Raw genomic sequence first — 20,784 nt, forward strand, 5'->3', positions numbered from 1 at the left:
GTGCGTCCTGTCATCCCCTACGGCGGTGCAGTCAAACTCTGTCTGGATCCCAGGAGTGTCCTACAGGCCTCCAAGTTTCAGAAAGTGTAGAAACAGAGAGAAGCTTCTCTTTCGTAATAGGAAGCATGTTTACTGGAAAGAACACAAGGGGAGAAACTCAAACAGGCCTTTCAGGGTAACCTGATAGATACTACGTTTGCAGAATTCCAGAATTTCTTTTCCCACGGTCGGGCTCCTTTCCATTAATATTTGGGGGTCTGACATAAAGGGCAGAGGAGATCCTGGAAGCATTTAACAACACAAATGACCTTTTTAGTTGTTAAGGCTGCTGGTTGTCAAGTCAGAAGCCAGAGTGAAAGGGGCGGTAACCTTTCCTGTTTGGATAGCTGACATTTGTGCTCAACTCCACTCCATCCCTGGGCGCCAGGTTCTCTGAGCTTTCATCTGGGGGCAGGCTGAGGGGGCATTTGGTAGATGTGGGAGTGCGCCTGACTGAACTGCCTCTCCACTTGGCTTTCGGAGTCACTCTGTCAGACACTGTTGGAGTCAGAAACTTGTTTTCTCACTCACAAGATCCAGATCACGGGCAGAAGCCAGCCGTCAGAAGTGCCTGCCTGGGGCAAGAAGAGAGAGAACTGTCTGTCTTAAGGGTGAGGGCTTCCTTAGGACAGTGCCTCTATGCCTGACCCTCTCTCCTCAGGGGTGCCCTAACCCTAGAGTACTCCCACTCTCCCTTCTCATCTCTCATTCTAACAGTTCTCACAATGTTCTTTGTGTTGGACGGCTTTAGGCTAAGGGCTTAAAACGTCCTCCCTGCCTCAAATTAGAGAATTGTGCAGGAAGGGCCTGCCTTTTAAATTGAACTTGGGAAGTAGCCATATGCCAAGGATGGGATTAGCTGTATAGAGGATGTCTTCAGATTGGTAATTAGAAAAAAGGAGAGTGACAACTTGGATGTGTCCTTGTGCTTGCAGATTACTGTTTAGAATGCCCTGCAGATTCGCTGCTTGGGAGGCATGTGTCTCATTCATTCATTCTCTCACCCACACCTTCGTCCAACAAGTAGCGTCTGCCAAGAACTGTGCTCCTCACTGGGAGTCGGCATGATAGAGATTTGGCCCCTTCCCTTAGGGCAGTGATGGCGAACCTAAGACACATGTGTCAGAGGTGACACGCGAACTCATTTTTTGGTTGATTTTTCTTTGTTAAATGGCATTTAAATATATAAAATAAATATCAAAAATATAAATCTTTGTTTTACTATGGTTTCAAATATCAAAAAATTTCTATATGTGACACGGCACCAGAGTTAAGTTAGGGTTTTTCAAAATGCTGACACGCCGAGCTCAAAAGGTTTGCCATCGCTGCCTTAGGGAATATAACAGGAGAGGCAGACATTAATAAAATAATAATATAAAATAAACTGCTTAATGACACCAGTGCTAAGTACTACATTAGAAGAACAGGAGTGGGGAAGGATTTATAACAAGGGGAGTTTCCCGATGAAGTGCCAAAGCTAAGACTGGAGGGGAGAGGAAGGAGGACATTTAAGCAGAACCACTGGCTGGACAAAAGCCCTGAGCTGGGCACTGGAAGAAGTGGTCCCAGCACAGTGAGGGAGGGGCTGAGGCTGGATAGAGTCCTCCTGCACAACCACCCCTCTCCCCAAGATATACCTCTCTCCCCACGTTCAGGCTCTACCTTCAGGAAACAAGTTCCTAATCTGACTTTGCTCACCACCTGGTGTTCCTCCTGGGAACCGAGTCAAACATTCTGGCCCCTTTGACCGGCCCTGGGAGGCAGGCTCTGCTGTGTCTCCTGAACACAGACTGGAGTGGGAATGAGGGCAGGCCCCCTCATTAGCTGTTGTAGCTTAAAGAAGTCACTTGATATCTCCAAGTCTCATCTGCCTCATCTGTAAGATGAAGATCTAATACTCACATGGAGAAGCCTTCCCTGAGTATCCAGTTCACCGAAGTGAGTACTTCCTCCCTAGCACCCTGAGTGATTTCTTTCCATGCACTGGTCTTACAGCTTCTGTGATGGTTAGGGTTAGTGCTCTGTGTCAACTGGGCCAGGCTATTCAACCAAACACTAATCTAAGATATTCTGTAACTATGATTAGTATGTGTAATCAGTTGACTTTAAATAAAGGAGATTATCTCAAACAATCTAGGTGGGCCTGTTCTAATCTGTTGAAAAGTTTTAAGAGCAAACCCTTTTTAAGAGAAGACATTCTGGCTCAAGGAGGCATAATTAATGGCCGCTCAGTTTTCAGCCTGTAGGCCTGCGCTGCAGGTTTCAGACTTGCCAGCCCCTACAATCACGTAAGCCAACTCCTTGAAAATATATAGTGGAATATAATGTTTGGCATCCTGACTGATGCATCCCCCAATGAGATTACCTCCATGAGAGCAAAACCCCCCTTCGCCTGATTGACTGTTATATCCCAGCATTGAGAATAGTTCCTGGCACACAGAGAAGAAATACTTGCCGCATTAGTGGGTATTTATCAAAGGCCCCGGCACTCCTCACTGCCTGCACATGGTCAGGTCACCCAGTCCCATGGACCCACTCTTCCTAAAAATCTTTCACATTCATTGCTTTGCTCTTCTCAGTGCTGTTCCCTCTTTCACCATCTCATGACCTTTTTTCTGTATTATTCCACTAACATCCAAACTGGTCTCCATGCCACCAGTCTTTCCCTGCTCTCTTCAGCCCACTCTTCCTTGCCAGATTTATCTTTTTAAAATAAAGTATGAGTTACGTCACCCCCTTGTTCCAGTCTGCTCTGTGCTAGGAGCTGGGTATGAATTTGAATAAGACAAGGTCCCTCCTTCAAGGCAGTGCTACAGCCCTTCAGTGGCTCCCTGGGAACTAAAATGTCAAGGCCACTGAGAGGTCACTCCTGGATTCATTTTCTGGCTGTTTGATCTTAGGCACATCTTAGTTCTCCAAGATTCAGACCCTCATTGGTGAAATTTTGTCTTATAGGTATGGAGTTTACAAGTGAATAAGTGCGAGTGTGTGTGTGAGTGTGTGTGTGTGTGTGTGTGTGTGTGTGTGTTAGAGAGAGAGAAAGAGACAGAGCGAGAGAGAGAGAAAGAGAGGGAATAAATAATGCTCACAAAGCTTAAATCATAAGTCTTGACCCTCCTTAATTGTAAACTACTGTTAATCTTATTAATACTACTACTGCATCTTGTTATTTATTTACTAGAGGCTTGATGCATGAAATTTGTGCAAGGGCCTCGGCCCTCACCACCCCAGCTGCCTCGGCCGGCCCTCACAGCCCCGGCTTTGCCCAGAAAGTTGTCTGGATGGTCGTTCTGCTGTTCAGTCTAATTAGCATATTAGTGCTCTCTCTCTCTCTCTCTCTCTCTCTCTCTCTCTCTATATATATATATATATATACACACACACACACACACACACACACACACACACACACACATATATATATACACACACACACACACACACACACACACACACACACACACATATATTTAAATTCTCACCTGAGAATATTTTTCCATTGATTTTTGGAGAGAGTGGAAGAGAGAGGGAGGTACAGACAGAAACATTGATGTGAGAGAAACACATCAATTGGTTGCTTCCTGCACATGCCCTGACCAGTGCCCGGGCTGGCAAGGAGCCTGCAACTGAGGTATGTGCCCTTGACTGGAATCAAACCCAGGACTGTTCAGTCCGCAGGCCAATGCTCTATTCACTGAGCCAAACCGGCTAGGGCTGTATCTTGTTTTTAAATGTTATTACTCTGTATTCTACTCTTCAGAATGAACTTTCTAAGGTTGAATGCAAGTAACTCAAAATTTTTAAAAAATCACAGGAGGAACCAAGGACAAAAAAAGTGCTGAAATGACTCATAGGGTGATCATGCTGATCATTAACTAATATTTCTAGCATATTTTTTGTTAACCATCAAATATGAAGACTATATCCTTATAATTGGATTGCAACCCCCTACCCCCAAATGGAAAGAAAAATAGAAGTCACTTGACTAAATAAATAAACAAAGAACAGGGGAAGACTCTGGAATTTAGTGCAATGCACTCCCAGTTTAGTAAACATCTGTAAAGCAAAGTCAATCTCAACTCTTCCTATTTGTGCAATTCTCAGTAGAGCACTGTCCCTTCCCATGTTTAACAAAAGCTGGGTGAGGAAATACATCAGAGGAACAAAAGGACAAGATATTCTATCTCTTAACAATCCCAACAAATTGGAAGTACAACAGGGGGTTGATCAAACTCTTCTCCTTCCTAATTCACTGAAGGGAAGCAAACGTTTAGAAAGTGTTCTTTAAACACCTCACAAAACATGTTTACAGCTGCATAATGATGCAGAGAGGATAATGAATAATAAAATCAGCACTGAAAATCCAGTTTGACCCATTTCCCCATCTATTGATTCTTTTTTTTAAAATATATTTTTACTGATCTCAGAGAGGAAGGGAGAGGGAGAAAGAGATAGAAACACCAAAGATGAGAGAGAATCATTGATCGGCTGCCTCCTGAATGTCCCCCACTGGGGATCAGCCTGCAACCTGGGCATATGCCCTTGACTGGAATCGAACCCGGGACCCTTCAGTCTGCAGGTCGACGCTCTATCCACTGAGCCAAACCGGCCAGGGCCCATCTATTGATTCTTGTTTTCTCTTGTCCTTTCGCCTGTCTGTGTAAATCCCACCCCAATTGAATGACAATTTTTTTCTCCATGTGGAGGAGGAAGGGCTGTTCTGGTCGTTCCATCTCATTCCCTTCTGCAGACTATGAGACCCTGCCCCCTGCCATTGAGATCAGGGTCCCCTGGCTTTCCCTTTGGCATCAATGAAAGCTGCTTCATTCCCCTTGGGGAAATGGCCATCAAAGAACGTGATGATGAACTTTGTGTCGCTAAGTGGTTCCCTTCCATACTGTCTCCTCTCTCTCTGTCCCCTCCGCAGACAGTCCTTACAGTGATCACCGTGTTGTGCTCTGGGCTCGGTGTGAATCAGGCCAGTTAAGCAGGCACAGCCCCTCCTGCCATAAACTCCTTCCAACTCCTTCCGCTGTGGGGGCGACTCTGCCATTGGGCCTGGTCTGAAATGTTTGGACCAATTATGAGACACTGCATTTCCCGGATTCCCTCTTTTGAGGTTACATAAACATTGTTTAAAAGAAAAAGAAAAAGAAGAAAAGGAAAGGGGAAAAAGAGCTGTCTCACAGAACCAGTAGCGACCATATTCTGGCTGTTGCTGTAAACATAATTACTTTGTTTAGGCAAGCGAAGAGGCTATGCGAGCAGGTGCACCTGCTGGAGAGGGAAAAAGAATGCACCACGGTAAATCACTGCTCACCTCTAGCACAAGCACCGCCTCTGTGAGGAAGGAGGGTGTTTTCAGGCCCATAATAACAAGCTTGGACTCACTATGGAGAAAGTGAAATCCTTAAGGCTGGGCTAGAGTGAAGTTGGTGTGCATGGGGTCCTTAGACGTTTGGCTTTGAGGGAGATGGGAGTTTCTGAGGCAGAGTTTTAGCCCAAACCATATTTCCAGAGAGTTGAGAGCACAGCAGAGCACCCTTATGGGGCAGGGGGAGGGTGGGGCCAAGGTGTCAGAGCCACAGCCAGTGGCACAGGGGAAAGATCAGCTCAGAAGTCAGAAAACATGGCTTTGCTTTGGGCCCTGTGACCAATCTCTCTGAATTAAGTTTTTTTTAAATTAAAATAATGAGGCATTAATGATACCTACTCTATCTATATTATATATATATAACATATATATAAAATTATATATAATTGTGATACCAATTAGCTATTATATGCAAAAGAGCTTTGTAAACAGTAGAGTGCTTTTCAAAGTTAAAAATCTATCTATCTATATAAAAGCCTAATATGCAAATTGTCCCCTCAGAAGTTCGACTGGGGGACCAAGAATTCGATCACTCGCTATGATGTGTGCTGACCACCAGGGGGCGGCACGGAACAAAGGAAGGCCCCAGCTGGCAGCCAGGAAAGGAAGGCCCTGGCTGGCAGCCAGAAGGCTCCGATCGGCCCTGATCGCCAGCCAGGCCTAGGGACCCTACCTGTGCACGAATTTCATGCACCAGGCCTCTAGTATTTTAATAAAGAGCCACTTCTTTCACCCAGTTACCTATAGTATTGGATTTAAATAGCAGTAAGGAAAAACCAACATAACTTAAAAAACTAAGACAATGCATCAGATCCTCCTGCTACTAAACTGTGTTTCTTTTTTTAGCTATAGTGGACGAAATCGATCCTTGGGGAACGCAAGTTCCGAGGGCACTGCTGAACCCTCCTTTCATAGCCAGTGTCACTCGCGCCTCTGGTTTCTGGCAGAGGGAGGCTCCGTGCTGAAAACTTGACCCTGGTCTAATTATATCACTTGGCTGGGGCAGCAAAGCTGGTTGGCATGCCTCCCGTCTGTCTAGTTGATGAATATAACCAGGGATCAGGACATTTGAAGTCAGAATGCCATATTTAACAAGGTTATTACAGTTTGAGACTTCTTCCCTAGGGCGGCATTTGCTCTGTTGCAGACGACAGAAAGTAACACATCAGACATCATTTATCAGCCCTGCCATCTCCTTTTATGTTTCCTTCTTTCATCCCTGACATTCAGTGATGTACCTAATGTTTGGCTGGGTACACATACATATCCAAAGTAATCAAAGAAAAATGATTAGAAAATACCATCAGCACACTTTGAATTTAAAATTTATGTAATTTTGACTAAGGCACAATGCGAACTATCTTTTTTTTTAAAGTTCAAAGTACTTAAAAATTTTTCCCCATTATTTTAAATGTAGGTATAAAAATTGCTTAAATCTTAAGAAAGCTCCATGACTATAGTGTACATACTATTCAGATGAAGATATAGTTTCCCCAGAGACCTCTCCTCCCCCTCACCAGTCAGTACCCACACTCTGCCATGTACCCACCATTATGACTTCTGTGAGCACAGATGAGCTTTGTTTGTGATTGAGTTTCATATAAATGGGATCATAAAGTATATTCTTTTTTTTTTTGGCCTGGGTTTCTTTTGCTCAACATAATGTTTTCAGGTTCATATGTGCTTTAATGTATACTTATTAATATACATTGTTTTTTTAATGCTGAGTGATATTCCATTGCATATATGTACCTCAATTTGTTTATACATTTTTTCTGTTAGACATTTGGGTTGTTTTCCTTTTTGGCTATTATGAATAAATGTACTATGACAGCTCTTGTACAAGTCTTTCTGTGAACGTAGCATTCATTTTTCCTGGGTACATATCCAAGAGTGGAACTGCTAGGATAGATGGGTAGTATGTGTTTAACTTTAGTAGAAACTGTCAAATTTCCAAAGCAATTGTGCCATTTTAAACTCCCACCACATTATATAACTTTTAACTTGGCAGAGTATGCTAAGTTATGTTCCTGAAAGTATGAGTCTTATAAATAATGGTTTTTATAAACAATGACTATTGAGTGGAATGCTTCACACCAATATAAATTTCAGATACATTTAAAAAAATGTAGTTAACCAATTTTTTTTTATATATATATTTTATTGATTTTTTACAGAGAGGAAGGGAGAGAGATAGAGAGTTAGAAACATCGATGAGAGAGAAACATCGATCAGCTGCCTCCTGCACATCTCCTACTGGGGATATGCCCGCAACCCAGGTACATGCCCTTGACCGGAATCGAACCTGGGACCTTTCAGTCCGCAGGCCGACGCTCTATCCACTGAGCCAAACCGGTTTCGGCAAGTTAACCAATTTTTTTAAAAAATTTCTTGATAGGGAAGCATAGAGAGGAAAAAATAAAAATGAACAAAGATAAAATTCATATATTTTATCTTTTTTACTGTTAATCAAAGAGCATTATCAAAACAAAGTAAAATATTTAAAAGAGAAAAAGCACTATTTACTGATAATATCAAAATTTTAAAATGGTTACTATCACATTTTATCAATTCTAGGCCATTCCATTCTCCATCCCCATTTTAACATCTCTAAAATTGGCAAGCATCTTTTTTTTTTTTAATTGATTAAGGTATTACAAGCATCTTATAGACAATGAAAATTTAGATTAGATATATGAAGAGCTTGTTAGTCAACAGTAATATCTCAAAGAAATAAAAAACATGGGAATTAAAACTAGTGCTACTTTGCCTGGCTGGTGTGGCTCAGTGGTTGAGCATCGGTCCATTATGCAGGAGATCATGGTTTGATTCCAGGTCAGGGCACAAGCCCGGGTTTCAGGCTCCATCCTCAGTAGGGGTCATGTAGAAGGCAGCCAATAGATGTTTCTCTCTCATGGAGGTTTCTCTCTATCCCTCTCCCTCTCTCTAGAATATATATATGTATATATACTAGAATATACATATGTACATATACTAGAATATACATATGTATATATACTAGAATATATATGTATATATACTAGAATATATATATGTACATATACTAGAATATATATATATGTACATATACTAGAATATACATATGTATATATACTAGAATATATATATGTATATATACTAGAATATATATATGTACGTATACTAGAATATATATGTACATATACTAGAATATATATATGTACATATACTAGAATATATATATGTATATATACTAGAATATATATGATTGTCCCCTAACCACTCCCCTGCCAGTTTGATCGACGCCTAACTTCTCCCCTGCCAACCCAATCACCCCCAACTGCCCTCCCCTGCAGGCCTGGTTCCCCCAACTGCCCTCCCTGCAGGCCTGGTCCCCCCACTGCTAGCCATCTGTGGTGGCCATCTTGTGAGCACATGGGGGTGGCCATCCTGTCTGTGCGAGGGTGTGATGGTCAATTTGCATATTACCTCTTTATTATATAGAATATGCCTTTGGTTCTGAATATCCATGGAAGTTCCTTAAAATAAAAAGAAAAAGAACTAGTGCTACCTTCATATTTGCCTATCAAATGAGAAGGATGTTTAAAATAGTTCTAGTTCAAGGTTCTAGTGACACTAATATAAGCATACTCACACCCATTCAGTGGAATGTAAACTGATACTATCTTTCAGGAAAGCAGTTGGACAAAACTTATGAAGGTTCTTTAAAATCATTTTTGACCCAGTAAGTTCACTTTTAGCAATGTGTCCTAAGGGATATATACATAGGAAAATATATAAAAACAATTAAGGTGATGATTTTATAATGATGAAAACTGGAAACAACTTAAATGCTGAACAATAGGAAGGCAGTTAACTGAACTCCAATAATGGGCTACTCTTCAATCACTAAGATATTTTAAAATAATTTCTAATTATAGAAAATGCTTACTTTTTAAAAAATATATTTTTACTGATTTCAGAGAGGAAGGGAGAGAGAGAGAGAGAGAGAGAGAAACATCAATGATGAGAGAGAATCATTGATTGGCTGCCTTCTGCACACCCTCGGACTGAGGACTGAGCTGGCAACCCCAGGCATGTGCCCTGCCCTGGAATTGAACTGTGACCTCCTGGTTCATAGGTCTTGATGCTCAACCACTAAGCCATGCCAGCTGGGTGAAAATGCTTACTTTTTTTTTAATGCTTACTTTTTAATGTTAAATAAGAAAGTAGAATTAAAATTATGTTAACGTTCTGACTCTACAATGTTTAACAAATACACGGTATATATTTAACAATATACAATGTATAACAACATATATGGTATTTACATATATGCATTATAAAAAATGAAATAGACCAATATGAATAATAATTTTTCTCAGTGGTGAGATTATTTTATTTCTTGTTTACATCTTTATACTTTTCTCTGTGTTCAAAATGTATGAGCCATGAAACCCTGAAAGTTATTTCAAAAAACACCTCTCTATATAAACAGAACGCCCAATAATCTAACTTGCATAACATGGGCTTGAAAGCCTGAGTCAAACCTTATGAAAACCAGCCAACATTTATCACTGTTTTCAAAAAAAAGAACTTGGAAAAAAACCTGTTCCTAATCAAGATATGTCACAGGCACACAGGGTGAAGTCAGGACAGACCATTTCTGTCCGGCTAGAAAGCGCCCCTTTATTTTCCACTTCACGAGTTACAGGACTCATCGTCGGCATCCTGATCACATTTCAGCATTTTGTAAATTTCTTTTACTCATAAAGAGGTTGGAATTTTCTCCCCACAAAGACATTCAGTTCATTTGACTCATCTAAAAATCAGACTGGTCCCTGGGGAAAACAGCTTCAGGGGCTAGTGTTTATTTTTAGTGCTTTCAGTAAAACTTATTGATTGTGATGCTTTGAGTTGTCAAATGTTAAAATGATGCCCATTTTTACATCAGATTATAATCCTTCTTTATGTTACGTTCTTTATAACCAGCGGTTCTCAACCTGTGGGTCGCGACCCCTTTGGGGGTTGAACGACCCTTTCACAGGGGTCGCCTAAGACCATCGGAAAACACATATATAATTACATATTGTTTTTGTGATGAATCACTATGCTTTAATTATGTTCAAGTTGTAACAATGAAAATACATCCTGCATATCAGATATTTACATTACGATTCATAACCGTAGCAAAATTACAGTTATGAAGTAGCAACGAAAATAATTTTATGGTTGGGGGTCACCACAACATGAGGAACTGTATTGAAGGCTTGCAGCATTAGGAAGGTTGAGAACCACTGTTTATAATGATCGTGCCTTGTCTGGCAAGGAGAGTCTCTTGTCCCCCGCCCCCAAAAAGGGAAGTTCCCAGATAAATATTGGATCCAACTGAGAAGTCACCTTGGGTTATCATGAAAGGATCCAAGACATGGATCCTGCTTCAGAGTTTCAGGCAAGGCAGGTGAGGCTATGGACTGCCCAGGTGGGTTTGTTGGAAGCACCCCTGAGAACAAGGAAATGCTCCGGGATGTATTGAACAAACAGCCTGTCAGGGCGGCCCATCGGACGCCAGCCACTCACTGGTGGACTGCTGTGCGCTCACCTGCATTAGCTCAGCACATCTCATTAACTTGATTTTAACGAGGCTGGGCCTTGGCAGGCAAGCCTGGAAGTCTTACCATACCTGCTTGTTCAGAAAGTTCTACAAATGGATCCCTGTACTGTTTGCCATGTCCTCTCTACTAGATGTCTCCCAGAGCTGCTTCTCTGGTGGAAGAAAATGTCACCTGTGTTTGGGGACAGGAGTTAATGGGTGCTTGCATTTGAGGAGTCAAATAATAATCAGGTTCATGTTAAAAATATAAGTCAGTCACATCAACTGTAAAAGAAAAGTAGCTGGCTGTCTGATTGGTTGGACAGGGATGATTTATGAATGTCTTTGTCAATTGTAGACACATGGTAGCTAACAGACCTTCAAAGAAACTAGAAGACCAAAACTGGGCTTTGTCCTCAAAAAATTCCTTTTCCAAGTCTTCAGGCCTATCACTTTTTAGGTGCTATCTGACTCAGATATTGAAATGTCATTAGGAATTCCTATGCCAGTTAGGGTATCTATGACCCCAATTGGCACCTACAAGCTTCATTTGTCTTTTCACAGTTAATTTATACTGCAATTTAAACTTATTCTGTTTTTGGTTTTTAGTCTGGCATATTACTGTGTTTAAACCTCTATTTCATCTCTTACAGCAGGAATCCTGTTTAGATCTTTGTAAAATGTAGGCTTAAGTTTCAAAGAAAAAAAACCAACGGTATTATATCTTGCATGTCCTGAATTACTAGGAGAGCTCTTAAACGGATACAACTGAAATTAAGCCTCATTCCTAAAATGGAGAGAAGAGAAAGAGGAAGGGCAGCACAGAATCCAACAACTATCTATCCAAAATGGAAGTGTGCCTCAATGACCCAGGTGTGGGATTGTTCTGGGGCTGGATAACTCAGAAGAAAGTCGCCAAAGATAAGCCAGAGTTGGTCCTCACATGTTTTAAGTGATAAAGGAAATCTGTTTTAGTGCTTAAAACCTGTTTTTCTGTTATGGTTTTGAAGCAATAGTGTGCCAGCTGCTGGATTTCTTCTATTGTTTAGAATCGGAATGAAAAAGATAGGAGCAGGTTTGTTTTTTTTTTAAATGTAAGTAACATTATCTATTTATTTATTTAATCCTCACCTGAGGATATGTATTTTTAAATTTTTATTTTCTTTATTGATTAAGGTATTACATATGTGTCCTTATCTCCCCATTGCCCTTCCCGACCCCCTCCCCCTCAGACCCTTCTCCCCCTCCCCCCGTGTCTGTGTCCATTGGTTATGCTCATATGCATGCATACAAGTCCTTTGGTTGATCTCTCTGAGCATGTTTTAAACACAAATAGATGCATCTACCAGTCACCAACTGATATAGGCAGCCATTTTCAACTATTCCAAAAGCGGACTCATGCTGGGTTTCCCTCTGAGTCTCTCCTGACTAGACCCTTCTCTCTACATTTCCAGTGCCAACGGTCCTACTCAGGCCTCCAGCACTTCCTGCTGCAGTGTTACAATAGTCTTAAGGGAAGAGTGAAGACAGGGAATAAAGTGGAGTCACTTTAACCGAGCTGCTAAGATTATTAACATTATGAAAGTTGTGGTATGAAGAAAGACTCAATTCCTGTTCTCACTATCCTGGGAACTTAATACTTGTTTGAACTTTCCAGTCCTTTGTTGATGCCCCGGATATACATCTGGACCTGCAGATAAGTTAACACTCTAATTGCCCCCTGCAGGACTCCCATATCCAGGCCACCTGATTACCCCCTGCAGGGCTCACATAGACATCCACCCGACATCCATTTTCCAGACCACTGGATGAGGCCAGACCTCCTGGTTCCCAAGTTCCGGACCACCTGGTATCCATCATCCAGACCATCTGACATCTGACTAATAACCATCCTGGACCAATCCTATAGCACTAAGAATGCAGGACTGATAATTCTCAAGAATGTACTTTTTACTCTAAGAGCATTTAACTTTTCTTTCTTCTTTGGGACACTATTTGGGTTTCTGCCTAAATCAGTGTTTCCAGAATAATTATTCTTTTAATCGCAAATAAATGATTCTTGCCTTTCACTTTGGCCTTTTATTTTTAGATTAACGGTCTCTTAACTGGTCTCCCTACTCCACTTCACATCCCTTCAAGCCACGTTGCACATGGTGTCAGCGTGCTGTGCACGTGGCATAAGCTGAACCCCTCAGAGGGTCCCCAGCACCTGCCTACAGTCCAGGCTCCTTGGCTGGGCATTTAGGTCCTAAGTGATCTGAACCAGCCTGCTCCTCCGCCATCCTGACGGGCAGTATAAGCTAACAATTCCTGGTTACCACGAGTTGTCTTCGCTTGGAATATGCTTCTTAGCTCTGACTGGCTGGAAAACTCTTTCAGTACAACTTTATGAAAAACAATTAGGTTATTTGAATACCTAATCTTAGAAAAAAAGAAATATGCCAAAATGTGAACTAAGGTCTAAACACATAGCTATTTATGACAGCCTATTTATAACAGCAAAAAAGTGTGTGTGTGGAGGGGGAGGGGGGAAGGACAACTGAAATGTCCAAAAATAATCAAATAAATTATGCTATATGGGATATTATAAACAATTGAAAACAATGTTGACAAAGTTTAAAGACATGGAAAATGTTTATCCTAGAAAGGACTTAAGAAGACTTAGGAGATACAGATATCCCAGAAGAGGTCATAAAAGCAAAAGAAGAAAGAAAACTAAGAATGCAGGCATAAAGCAGAGTCAGGGATGAGGCCACAAAGATAGCTTTTGGCTATGTGTGTGGGCCACAAACTGGGCTTTTAGCTTCCCATCAGCAAGCATAGAAAGAAATCGGGACAGTATCACCGTTCAGTACCCACAATATGAAAACATTCCCTTGCTTGAGAGAAATGTAGTTATCCCATATATGAACTGCTATGGCGAGTCCCCATGGAGAAGAGTATAAAACACTAAGGCACACATGGCAGGTTTCCCAAGGGTGATTCATACAGAGATCCGGGATGAAGGCAGTGACCATTGCACCAGCCAACTCAATCTCCCTTGTAAGGAGCCAACAGGTAATAATGCATGTTTTTAGTTTTCTGTGAATCTCCCTTGTTGCAGAAGTAGAATGTAAAGAAATGGAAAGACTGAAGTATATTTCAATTAATCTTCCCTCAACTAATTTTTTTGGTCATAATTCTGATATGCTTAAGTGAATTTAAAGTTGTACTTGCTGAAGAGTACTTGGAGTCAATCTAGTCTATAGCCAGATAGTTAAAAATAGACTTATCCGAATGAATAATTAAGAGGCAGAAGTAGGAAGAGAGAGCTTAGTGAGAAGACTACTACAGAAAGATAGGAAAGAATCAAAGGTCATAATGATGTAGCCATCGTACTAGGAAAAGTAATAGTTCCAATAATGATGATAAGAGTAATGTCATCTTACACTGTAGCAATAGCAATAATAATAACAGTAGAATATGTACCATTATCATTATTTGTCAGGTTTTGAATTGAATATGTAAAAACCAGTCATTTGTTAGATAAATTAGATTTTTGCATCAAAATCTAAATCCCTTCATTGACATTTTCTCCTGTTAACAAAAGTCAAGGCTAAATTAAAAGCACAACACACACAACGCTGGCACCCTCTCCTAGATTCCCAAAGTTTTGGTGGTGCTGTCACATTCTGTTCCTGTTCGGAAGAAGATCAAGGGAAATGGAGTCTGCCTTTGACTTCCTTCTCATTCCTGATCATATTTTGGCTATCGATCCTTTCATGATAATTCATAAAGTATTTTAAAAGAGTTTATTAACTTAATTAAAATAGCACTTGTAAAAGCAAGAATCGATTCTGAATAGCATAGGTCTGTTGTTAAAACTCTTCTTGGAGCTGGTAGGTATGTCTGTGCATGACTTTAATCATTACCATGACAACAAATAGGAGGGAAATCATTATTAGTTCCTTACTCATGCAAGGGTCTCTGAAAGAGACAAAGGAAAGAAACAAATAAGAGAATGAGTTTGAAAATATGGTGGTACAAGAGCATCCATTCCTGAGTGACACGGAAAGACACCCCACCCAGCAACAACAGAGGAGAGATATACCCAGCGTGTCAGGGGCGAGGAGGCCACAGAAAAGAGTATCAGAGAAGGAAGACAATAAACTGGAACATTTTGGAAACAGTTTTTACTCCAAGGAGATGCAAGGAATTCTGTGTATGAGTCATCCTGGAAATAATGGGAGAGTCTATGAAGTTCATAGGAACAAAGGCTTAATAATACCCCAGAGGAAATTACCTACCAAAAAGCAAATGCCAGTGCCTTTGTTGGATAACATCCATTACTGCACACTGTCTGGCAGAACCCAGCAACAGGCATACAAATATCTTGATTTTAAAGTCAGCATAGAAAAAAATGTATGAGCTCTTCAAAGAGTGAATACATGTGGCGAGTCTAAGATCAAACAGCCATAAGTATAATCTATGTTTGGGAATGCTCAATGCAGTTCACTATTTAAAGGAGGGCCTACAATAAGGAAATAAAAACAGATGGACAGTAAGGAGCTTAAAGCAAAAAGAATCAAGGAATAAGCTGAGAACCAAATAATGATGTAAAAGGGGAAAGCTTGAGGCCAAACTGAACCAGCCTAGGGCAAGGGCTAGTATACATAAAATGAAAGTCCCCCCCGCCCCCCCCAAAAATGAAAGTTCCTAAAGTTTTATTTTTTTCTGTGTGATAAATTTTTTTTTCTTGGTTAATATTTCCGAAATATTTTAGAGTAAAAGGAGATCCGGCTTGATATATCATGACAATCTAAATACTGCTAAAGCCATGTAATTCGTCATAATTACAAATTGCAATCAGCCAGGTGTTACACACAAGGACATGGTGAAGTGAACTGTGGTACGTCTATTATGTAGCCTCTAGTAACTGTATGTAGTAACATGGAATATACTTATGCCAGAACTGTAAATGAACAAGGTATTTTACACTGTATGAATTACAGAGCTAAAGTAATGCTGTACCTAGTTTTTAAAACAGATTTTCTTTTTTAATTCTTTATTGTTTAAAGTATTATATATGTCTCCCCCCCCCGCCCCTTGACCTCTTCCCGGCCACTCCCAGCCCCCAGCACATGCCCTCACCCCCCTAACATATTTTCTTAATTGCATTTGTAAAGTTCTTTGGGGTCTCAGGAAAAAGTTGCTATTTAATTTGCTTTAGACATTAAAAAATATATATTTTTACTGATTTCAGAGAGGAAGGGAGAGGGAGAGAGAGAGATACATCAAGGATGAGAGAGAATCATTGATCAGCTGCCTCTTGTGTGCCCTACACTGGGGATTGAGCCTGAAACCTGGGCATGTGCCCTAACCGGAAATTGAACCATGACCTCCTGGTTCATAGGTTGATGCTCAATCACTGAGCACACTGACCGGGCTGCTTTGCATATTTTTTTTATTAGGAGTAGCCTGACAAGTTTCTAAATAGTCTCCAAGAAATAAAATAAAGAAAAGCACTTTCCTTACTTATAACTATCAGGATATATAAAACCCTGAGTAAAATCTGCAGAGATGAAAAGATGCTACACTGAGAGGCTCTCTGAGGTTCACATACTGCTACTCTTTGCAGTGTTTCTAGAAGTCACCTACTAAACGCCACATATAATGTTTAGAGAGCAAATTTATGTTTAGTACCCTCATATGAAGGAAACTACCAAGTCTTTATGTGCCCCCCTTACGATTTCATCTTAGAGACAGTCAGGCATCTATAAACCCAGGAGAGGGATCCCACTCAAAGGCCTTGGCTGGGGCCACCAGGGTGCACTTCCTCAGGCCCGGTTTCCTAATGGTCAATTGGCCTAAAAGCATTTCAAGTACAACCCATTCATTCCCCTTGAGGGTTTCTGCATTTATTTGAGTATCCTGGGTGTGATTTTTTTCTCTGTAACTTCTTTGTCATTTTGAGATTATTAAACCTATTCCTCCAAAGGCATACTTTATTTCTTTTGTATTTCTAATGAATAGTTTTATAAGATGCATTGGTTTATGATGAAATGGATTGTGTTGTATCTTTGGGTGTTTTCTATCTTTGTGTACTTTTCTACTTTATTTACCTGAGTATTTTAAGATTCTTTAAAGCCAGTCTTTTCAAGTGAAGACCATTTCTTCAAGGCAGAATTTAATTTTATTTTTAGGACACTTGAGCAGATGCAGAAAGGTTTTTAATTATAGGAGGACAGCTTTTAAGGCAACTTTAAAATAATTTAATTAAGTTATTTAAATGTGTTTAATTTTAACAGTATAAAAGGAATTCAGACACCTTAACAGTAAATATCAATTAGCGAGAGGAATGAGGATTGCGTGAGAATCACCTGGGGAGCTTTTTCCAGCTACACTTGCGGGCACTCTCTCCTATAGATTCTAGAAGTTTTGGCAGGGGACTGTCACAGTCTGTTCCTGTCAGTAAAACAAAAGAACCCCCAGCCCCCCTAAAAACAACACCCCCCCTTAAACCAAACAAATAAAGAGAAATGGAATCTGCCTTTGGCTTCCTACTTAATCCTGACCATTTCCTGGCTGCTGATCATCTCATAAAATATTTGAAAGATTTTACTCATTTAATTAAAGTAGCACTGTAAAATCAAGACTGGACTCTATCACAAATCTTCTATTAAAGAAAACTAGTACTGGGATCCGTGCTATCAAACTGTATCATGAGGTCCTACTTCCTAGAGGTATACCTCCTTTGGTGCAAAGAGGATCAGGAGAAAAGTTACTCAGAAAGAATGAGCTTTCCGGTTGTTTGGTAGTGACACATGGAAACGTTTGGGCAGATGGGCCTAGCAGGTCTGAGCCAGAGGCCAGCAGGCACTCCCCACACTCGCCCCAGCCACACCAGGCATCCTGGTGACTCACCGGCAGGGCAAGATCCGGACCACGTCGCTGGGCTTGTACCCTTCAATACAGACTGCACAGTTGTCAAAGTCGGGCTCTGTTTCCTGCAACACAGAAAGCACACGTGAGCCTACTTTTGTAGTTTCAACTCTTGTAAAGATACCCAAATAACACGCCAAAGGACCATGCCTCAGGGCCAGGCTTCAATGGTCTTGGGGTCAGTTTTCTTAATCAATAATTTACTATTTACTGGCTTAGTTTCCATTCATTCTAATCTCCACTTTTTGTCTCTGGGTTCCACTGCAAGTGGAACAATTTTTAAATTGCACCATTACTAATAATGCTACTTATTATAATTAGAGGTGACACAGCAAAAACTCTAAGATGAGAAATACCATTTATGGAGAGGTATCTGAATAATATTTAATCTTTCCATTCCTCAGGAATCTAATGTACACAATGCTAAAATAGTGTTTCTGACTTCCCCATCTCTTCCCCAAGTATATAAATCTCCTTAATACCCCATAAAATATTACTTATATAATAGCTCTTATTCTTTTATTATTCTCTGTTACAGAGGAAAAAGTAATGGAAAAATACTTTCAATTCAGTAGTGATTTTAAATGAATGTTATCATAATAAACTCAACAGAATTTTTATATAGTTGAAAAACAGCAGCACATAATTAGGGAGACAAATCAATTATTCAGACTAGAGACAACCACCTGGAATACATGTTGAGTCATGAATCCCTTAGAAGCTCCCAAGAGCTCCAAATCCATGTCCGCAATCCACTGCTTTAAAATTTCTCCTGGGCGAAGAGAGACCCTCAGAGGCCGCAGGTATGGACTGACTGCTCTGTTGTCCGTCCTCTAGACATGCATTTGCTTTCAGCTTTATGTCATCCTGCTACAGTGAGGGAGGCTGCTGCAACGACTTTCGGGCTCTAGGCACTAGATTTCAGAGGCACTAAATATGCTTCCTGCACTTACTGTAGTGGAGGACATCCTTCAGCACATAACATTGTCTTCTTTGCAAAGAGTCAAGTCCTAATACAGAAACCATCTTTAAAAAAAAAAAATCTTGTGGGACACTGGAATAAGGTAATTAGCTACTGCTTGAAAATGGAACATGATTTCCTTCTTTGCATTGGCTTCTAGAAAGCCCCCACCTAAATTTGGGGCCCATTTCTGTTAGGCATTTTAGGTAATGCATTTGTCTACTAATTTCATCCTGGCTTCATCTGCTCTTCCTACATTAATTTTAAATTTCTCATATTTTCTATCCCAACTACTTTTCTGTCCTATTGTATACATTTTATAAAGGGCTTTAAATTATCCTATATAATAAAAGCCTAATATGCAAATTGACTGAACAGCAGAACCACTGGTCGCTATGATGTGCACTGACCACCAGGAGGCAAATGCTCAATGCAGGAGCTGCCCCCAGCCTGCAGGCCCCAGGCCAGCCAAGGCAGGTGCAAGTGCCCCCCGCCCCGCCTCCCCCAACCAGATTGCCCGGCCAGTGGCTCCACAGATTGGCCCTGATTGCTGGCCAGGACTGGGAACCCTACCCGTGCACGAGTGCTCTGGGCCTCTAGTATTTATTTAATAAAGATGGGTAAAATAACAGATGCCTATGGGAGAACTATTAGCATACATCCCCCCTTTCCCATCCTTCTCTCTCTTCCACCTCGGTGGCCAGTAAAGCCAGGAGCTGGTTTGAATAGCCCCTCACGCAAAGAAAAGAGGCTGTTACCTTGTCGCCCTTCTTGATGGTCCTGACCTGGAGCTTGCTGATTGCTTTCTTCGCTGCATCCCCCAGTCGGCGCTGAAACAGCAAATGCTGCTGGTTAGTAATAAAGGCCTGTAATTCTTGACTTTGCTTCTAATAACATTTAATAAACCAGGGCAGCTATATCTGAAATCATGCGCGAGTGGCATGAATGTAATGATGTCTGAAAGAGATGGGGTGGTGATATCTGAACAAAGTGGCTCTGGTAATTGAGGTCTATTAGAGAGAAGGTCTTCATGCCCCATGCTAAGCAAGTGGCATATGATATGGAAAGATCCTGTCCAGTGACATTAGTGTAGGTTACATTTACACAGATTACCAAAAATATAAATTGAGGTCCTAGCCGTGTGGCTCAGTGGATAGAGCATTAGCTTATGGACAGAAGGGTCCCAGAGTTCGATTCCAGTCAAGGGCACGTAACTCGGTTGGAATTTTAAGAATATCCTTTACTTATGTAGACTCAAACTAGGTTTATATTTAGTTTGTATTATCCTATTACATTGCGTTCTTACATGCCAATTTTGCCTCCTTTGTGTATATTTAAGTGTGGGTATGGGTATAGGGAAATACATAATAATATGTTTAGTTTAACAAATAATTATACAGCAAACCCCTATGCAACCACCATAACCCACATCAAGAAATACTATATTCGACCTGGTTCACAGGTCAACACTCAACCACTGAGCAACACCAGCTGGGCTATACATACAGTGGTTACAGTAAATAAGTAGAAAAGGAGATATTCTCCATGCTAATTTACTTTCATTTTTGGTATCTCATTTTTCGTTTTTAAAATAATCACCAGCATTTTTAACAGGAGAGTAAACTTTGGCTGTTTCCTAAAGGGACACCCATATACACTTGAGATTTATGCAGAAGTCCAGGAGTAGACAGCAAACTAAATTGGCAGGAAAAATAGGAAGAGTCTAATGATAAATATCAATGGGGGACATAGAGTAAGAGAAAAAAAGAACTGAGGTAAGACTAAACAGGATGCAACTCTCTTCCCTCCTCTTTTCCTCTAGTTATTGACTAATTGTCCTTTGGTCTCAAACCAAGTCATTTTGGGGGAGCCCTTCCCAGATGTCTTCCAGGAGAAAAGACCCCTCTTGTCTACACC

General features: G+C 40.8%; 1 protein-coding gene across 2 annotated transcripts in view; it reads right to left on the reverse strand.

Moving 5' to 3' along the window:
- Positions 1-20,784, reverse strand: part of RNF150 (ring finger protein 150) — a 160,271-nt gene that overhangs the window by 43,240 nt on the left and 96,247 nt on the right. The window contains exons 3-4 of one of the 2 annotated variants that reach the window (XM_036312863.1): positions 19,626-19,697; positions 17,889-17,971 (exon numbers count right to left, since the gene is read on the reverse strand). In XM_036312863.1, the coding sequence (XP_036168756.1) occupies positions 17,889-17,971; positions 19,626-19,697 (155 nt within the window). The remainder of the gene's footprint in view (positions 1-17,888; positions 17,972-19,625; positions 19,698-20,784) is intronic. The other variant, XM_036312864.1, reaches the window with a different exon arrangement.

This window comes from Myotis myotis, unplaced genomic scaffold (assembly GCF_014108235.1).
Source record: "Myotis myotis isolate mMyoMyo1 unplaced genomic scaffold, mMyoMyo1.p scaffold_m19_p_6, whole genome shotgun sequence".
NCBI lineage: Eukaryota > Metazoa > Chordata > Mammalia > Chiroptera > Vespertilionidae > Myotis > Myotis myotis.